The sequence below is a fragment of the Ranitomeya imitator genome, chromosome 1, assembly GCF_032444005.1.
Source record: "Ranitomeya imitator isolate aRanImi1 chromosome 1, aRanImi1.pri, whole genome shotgun sequence".
NCBI lineage: Eukaryota > Metazoa > Chordata > Amphibia > Anura > Dendrobatidae > Ranitomeya > Ranitomeya imitator.
The window spans coordinates 726,388,249-726,395,233 of record NC_091282.1 but is presented as its reverse complement, the minus strand read 5'-3'; the positions used below and the strand labels follow the sequence as shown (position 1 = coordinate 726,395,233).

At 45.0% G+C, this 6,985-nt stretch overlaps 1 protein-coding gene across 1 annotated transcript in view; it reads right to left on the bottom strand.

Moving 5' to 3' along the window:
* Positions 1-498: 498 nt before the first annotated feature.
* Positions 499-6,985, bottom strand: part of LOC138644346 (acyl-coenzyme A thioesterase 1-like) — a 33,251-nt gene continuing 26,764 nt past the window's right edge. Inside the window, exon 3 of the mRNA XM_069732623.1 lies at positions 499-1,324. Within this exon, the coding sequence (XP_069588724.1) occupies positions 713-1,324 (612 nt within the window). The 3' untranslated portion in view covers positions 499-712. The remainder of the gene's footprint in view (positions 1,325-6,985) is intronic.

Below are 6,985 nucleotides of genomic sequence, written 5' to 3'. Positions count from 1 at the left end.
AACCAGCTATTAAACTGCTGTACGCCGGCTGTCAATCAGCATGACATGGGCAGCCAAGATGAGCTGCTCTTATCATGTGGAGCAGCTAAACTGCCGGTAGGAGTGATCGGTGACGGCTCTGAGCCTGTGTCGGGTAAAACAGGCAGATAGGTGCCTCTGTAAGCCTCAGTAAATGAAGTAGCTCCTTCTACGATAGTGAAGCACGGATGACCCCACTGATTGGAGATAATCTCAATACGAACCTTAAGCAGTATAAACTGCAAATCTGTAGCAGAATCCCAACGTTTTATTACAGATTTCATAGCACATACATGTTGGATATTTCTTTATCCACTTACTGCAACTTTTGTAGTACCTTAGCAGCTGCTCTAGAAAAACCCTTTACCAGCAAGGTCCTAATATGGAAAAAACAAATGAATAGAAAAGTGTAAGTCCAGGTGAAGGGAGCATATAGGGGTCTTCAGTGATAAACACTTCTGTAAAGAATTACAAAAACCATTACCAAATCTCCAGCTTTTTAATATATTATAAAATCTGATACACATTGTAACCTTTTAGGTGAAAATAAAACAATATCATTAGTCATAGATTTTAGCTGCAGTGAGGTCATCAGTGTAATTATTTTGTTCGCCACATTCTCATGTTTAAATAACTCATTATGATAATTTAATGCTAAAAGGCATAGAGCCCCATGGAAGTTAATGGGTCCATATCACAACAAGCTCGTAGTTTGTCCTGCTTCAGTCATTTGGTTGAGATGCTCATGGAAGAAGGTCTGAATTCTCTGCCACGAGTCCACTTGGGCCATTGCGTGCTCCTTCGGTTCTCCTCCCCAAACGACAGGAAGCCCGACAAGCCTATGCATAGACGCTTCACATAAGGGGATATACGGTGGCTCAATGTAATGGCCAGCTTTGGGATAATACACAATTTCTGGCTTCTCTTTCCCTCCCTCCAACAGTAGCTGGCAAGCCGCTTGGGCATGGAAAACGCTGTCATAATTTCGGTCATCTTCTCCCACAATAAACAGAAACTTGCAATCAGCTTTTCCAACAGGAATAAGGCTCTTCCGATTTGGTTCTTCTAGTGGGTTATGTAATAGATCATGGATATCGCCTACTCCTGGCTGTGGGTATTTTAACCTTTTAATGTCTAAGCCAATAGGAAGCAAAGTATTGTCCTTATAATGAAGAACTGCCCCAATATTAGCCACTGAGCCATTTACGACCACTGTGGCCGTTATACCTTTAAGGAAAGATGACATAGAAAGGACCAAGTCTCCACCTTTGGAATGTCCAAGGAGACCTATCCCTGGACCCTTCACCTGGAAGAAAGAAAGAAAGCAGTCAGTGGATATGAGCATCTTTTAGGCTATATTCACACGTTGCGGTTTTTACCGCGGAACCGCAGCGATTTTGCCGCTGCGGGTCCGCTGCAGTTTCCATAGCGTTTCCATTTACATGGAAACCCTATGGAAACCGCAAACCGCAGCATGTCACTTCTTTGTGCAGAATCGCTGCGATTCTGCACCCATAGGAATACATTGAACCGCTTACTTCCCGCATGGGGCTGTGCCCACGTTGCGGGAAGTAAGCGGATAATGTGCGGATGGTACCCGGGGTGGAGGAGATGAGACTCTCCTCCAGGCCCCGGAAACCATATTTGGGGTTAAAAAAAAGAATAAAAATAAAAAATCATGTTATACTCACCCTCTGAAGTCAGCGCTGCACGCGGCCGTCCGGTCAGAGTTGCTGTGCGACCAGGACCTTCGGTGACGTCGCGGTCACATGACTGTGACGTCACGAAGGGTCCTTCTCGCACAGCATCTCTGGAACCGGACCGCCGGGTGCAGCGCCGAGGGATCGGGACGTCAGAGGGTGAGTATAACCAATTTTTATTATTTTTAACATTACTATTGATGCTGCATATTGCTGCATATGCAGCATCAATAGTATAGGCGGAAACCCGCAGCGGAAACCGCGGAACAAACCGCGATAAATCTGCAGGGAGAACCGCAGTTGTTTTGCCCTGCAGATTTATCAAATCCGCTGCGGGAGAACCCGCAGGGACAGGACGCTATGTGTGAACATAGCCTTAGTGTGTGACAGCTGCCAATCATAAAAATTCACTAGAAAACCCCCTATAAATAGAAATCAAACCCCCTTCATCAACTCCTTAGTTAGGGAAAAATTAAAAAAATGTATTTATTTCCATTTTCCTATTAGGGTTAGGGCTAGGGTTTGGATCCCTTTATCACCTTGCTGGTGGCTTAGGGTTAGGGCTTGGATCCCTTTATCACCTTGATGGTGGCTTAGGGTTTGGATCCCTTTATCACCTTGATGGTGGCTTAGGGTTAGGGTTTGGATCCCTTTATCACCTTGATGGTGGCTTAAGGTACCTTCAAACATAACGATTTCGTTAACGATATCGTTGCTTTTTGTGACGTAGCAACGATATCGTTAACGAAATCGTTTATGCGTGACAGCAACCAATGATCAGGCCCCTGCTGGGAGATCGTTGGTCGCTGGGAATGATCAGGACCTTTTTTTGGTCGCTGATCACCCGCTGTCATCGCTGGATCGGCGTGTGTGACGCCGATCCAGCGATGTGTTCACTGGTAACCAGGGTAAATATCGGGTGACTAAGCGCAGGGCCGCGCTTAGTAACCCGATGTTTACCCTGGTTACCATTGTAAAAGTAAAAAAAAACAAAAAAAAAAAAAACAGTACACACTCACATTCTGATGTCTGTCACGTCCCCCGGTGTCAGCTTCCCGCACTGACTGTCAGCGCTGGCCGGCCGTAAAGCAGAGCACAGCGGTGATGTCACCGCTGTGCTCAGCTTTACGGTCGGCCGGCGCTGACACAGTGCAGGGAAGCTGACGCCGGGGGACGTAACAGACACCGGAATGTAAGTATGTACTGTTTGTTTTTTTTTAAACTTTTACAATGGTAACCAGGGTAAACATCGGGTTACTAAGCGCGGCCCTGCGCTTAGTAACCCGATGTTTACCCTGGTTACCCGGGGACTTCGGCATTGTTGGTCGCTGGAGAGCTGTCTGTGTGACAGCTCTCCAGCGACCACATAACGACCTAAACAGCGACGCTGCAGCGATCGGCATAGTTGTCTATATCGCTGCAGCGTCGCTAAATGTGACGGTACCTTAAGGGTTAGGGTTTGGATCCCTTTATCACCTTGATGGTGGGGGGTGGCTTATCAATGTCTAGACTTGTTTTTCTCTATTGAAACGCATGCATTCAAAAACGCAACCAAACGCATGTGCTTAAAAACGCATGCGTTTACATAGACAGCAATGCGTTTTTTTTACGCAAACCGTGCGCAATCGAACGCATGCGTTTCCTGGCGGCAAATAGACGCCTCTTGAAATTACATGTTGCATTTCCGCGCCAAGCCACAAGCGACGAAAAGACGCATGCGTCGTCAAAAGCGAACAAAAAAAATTGCATGTTTTTAGTGTTAAACACGTTTTTAATGTTAAATATAGGAAAACACGACGCATGCGTTTATATGCGGTACAAACGCTGCGGCAAAAAACGCAAATGTGAAACCAGCCTAAGCGAAGTCCGATTTTTTTTTTTTAGAAAAAATAATAATTGTAGTTAGTACAGTGTAGTTTCAGGCTCAGCAAAGTACCGTAGCCAGCGTCAGTGTTTGACGTCCCCTTTCCCATCCCCATCCCTGTTCCGGTACCCCCCTCTCCTCCCTCCAATTGATTTTTTGCGCACTTTTTTGCGCTTTTTTCCTGTGCGCGGCGTTCCGTGCAGAGTTTTCGTGCTTTTCCTGTGTCCGCAGCACTTTGATCAGTATCGCTGCTGATCAGAAACTGCGCCACAGGAATCTTTCTTTTTTAGCTAGTGTAGCGGACTTCGCAGTCTAAGCGACGTCCAAGTTTTTTTTTTTTTTTTTTTTTTAGAGAAAAATAAGTTAGTACAGCATAGTTTTAGACATAGCAAGGTAGCATAGCCGGCGTCACATCGTTAGTGACGACCGATCTTTTAGAGAAAAAAAAAAATTGTACAGCGTAGTTTTAGTGGTAGCGTGTTAGTACAGTCGGCATCACAGCGTTAGTGACGACCGATCTTGTTTTAGAAAAAAAAAAAGTAGTTTTATAGGTAAGGAGGTAGCTTTTTTTTTTTTTTCTTGCACAAAAAGTGCATTTGGGGAGCAAATGCTGGTGACGTCCGTTTTTCTTTTGTAAAAAAGAATTTGCGTCGGATAAATTTATAGGGAGAGCATTAGTGTAGTGAACATGTTTTTTTTTTATACAAACTTTTTTTTTAAAATCTGATTTTTCTTTACATTTTTTTCTTCTACATTTTACCTCTCTACTTCTTTTTTCTCTGTTTTGTTATAATAAAGAGTACCTTATACACAAGCCCACACATTACACGTGTAAAAGCACCACTTACATACACATCCCCGGGGTTTGGGAAAAAAAAAAATTAAAAATGGCCCATTCGTCAACAAGGCTTACGCCATCCTTGCGTCCGACACGGCTTCAGCCAGTGAGGAAGATCCCACATTCCTCTATTACTTCTCATCTGGCGAGGAAGGACCCCCAACAAGGCGCCCTAGGACCCAGGCAACTACTGCAGCAATCGATCCCGTATGGATTGCACCCCCTGAAAATTTTCAGCCCGTCATTCCGGATTTCAGCAACAGCTCCGGAATCCAGTTTGACACCACTGGCCTCACTGAAATTGACTTCTTCAAATTCTTTTTCAGTGAGGAAATAATAAATCCTATGGTGGCTCAGACGAACCTGTATGACCAGCAATTTTTCACCCAAAATGCCACGTTATCATACGCCAGATGGACCCCCCTAAATGCATCAGAGATGATGACATTTTGGGGAATTGTGCTGCATATGGGCATAATCCAAAAAACAGAGCTTCAGCAACACTGGAGTACTGGTATTCTCTACAGCAGTGGTCCCCAACTCCAGTCCTCAAGGCCCACCAACATGTCATGTTTTCAGGATTTCCTTAGTCTTGCCCAGGTAATAATTGCATCACCTGTGCAATGCAAAGGAAATCCTGAAAACATGACCTGTTGGTGGGCCTTGAGGACTGGAGTTGGGGACCCCTGCTCTACAGTACACCGGTATTCCGGATGGCCATGACAAGGACACGATTTGAAGTGATCCATACATTTTTGCATTTTAGTGATAATGCACAGTGTCCTCCCCGAGGCGATCCTAACTTTGATCGTCTATATAAAGTTCGGCCAGTGGTTGAACACTTCAGCAGAAAATTTGCTGAAGCGTACATACCCCAGAGGGACATCGCTATTGATGAATCTCTCGTTCACTTCAAAGGGAGGCTAAAATTCCGACAATACCTGAGCAGTAAGAGGTCCAGGTATGGAACAAAGCTGTACAAACTGTGCGAGAGTACTTCAGGGTACACCCACAGATTTAGAGTCTACGAGGGGAAGGACACCCAAATTAATCCCCCTGAATGCCCCCTGAATGGGGGTGAGTGAGAAAATTGTGTGGGAATTGCTGCCTCCACTGCTGGATAAAGGTTATCACCTCTACATAGATAACTTTTACACCAGCATCCCGCTCTTCAAGACCCTCTCTGCCAGAGGTACAGCTGCATGTGGCACCGTGCGAAAAAATTAGCGAGGCCTCCCTAAGCCGCTAATTGTGCAAATGCTGAGAAAAGAGGAAAGCAGAGCCCAATGCAGCGACAACATGCTGGTGGTCAAGTATAAGGACAAAAGGAATGTCCTTATCCTGACCACCATACACTGTGACAATAGCACCCTTGCCACTGTTCGTGGGACCACAACACAAGTCCGAAAGCCAGATTGTATCTTGGATTACAATCGGTACATGGGGGGGTGTGGATCTTTCAGATCAGGCCTCCAACCATACAGTGTCATGCAAAAAGCCAAAGTATGGTACAAAAAATTGGACGTGCACATTGTACAGATTTGTGCTGTCCCGATCTGCAGACAATACGGGGACCTTCCTTCAGTTTCAGGAGGAAGTCATCAAGGGCCTAATGTTTGGCACTCGGGGAGGTGTACTTCTGAATCTGATAGTGCCCGTATTGTCTTAGGTCAACATTTCCCAGGACAGGTTCCCCAAGCAGCAAGGACAGGCCAATCACAAAAACGGTGCAGAGTATGCTCTAATAGAGGAATCCGAATGGACACAACTTACCATTGTGAAACCTGCCTTGAGAAACCTGGCCTTTGCATTAAGGATTGTTTCAAAGCGTAACACAAGTCTACAAATTAATAAAATTAGTTTGTACCCTTTTGACACAGCACATCCATAATCTGATGTACCGAGAACATCTTACACATACCACCACATTATAAATTCATACACTAAAACCAAAGGCATTATAGTTATTACTATAAAACTATGCCTCTAGATAAATTCCTTGGGAGGTCTAGTTTCCAAAATGGGGTCACTTTTTGGAGAATTCCACTGTTTAGGCACATCGGGGGCTCTGCAAATGCAACATGACGCCCACAGACCATTCCATCAAAGTCTGCAATCCAAAACGGCACTCCTTCCATTCTGAGCCCTGCCGTGCGCACAAACAGTGGTTTTCCCCCACATATGGGGTATCGGCGTATTCAGGAGAAAATGTGCAACAATTTTCTCCTTTTACACTTGTGAAAATAAAAAAATCATTGCTAAAAGATCATTTTTGTGGAAAAAATTTGATTTTTTTTTTTCACGGCTCTAAGTTATAAACTTCTGTGAAGCACCTGGGGGGTTCAAAGTGCTCACCACACAGCTACATAAGTTCGTTAAAGGGTCTAGTTTCCAAAATAGGGTCACTTGTGGGGGTTTTCCAATGTTTAGGCACATCAGGGTCCCTTCAAACGCGACATGGCATCCACTCTCAATTCCAGCCAATTTTGCGATCAAAAAGGCAAAAGGTGCCCCCTCCCTTCCGAGCCCTGCTGTGCGCCCAAACAGTGGTTTTCCCCCACATAT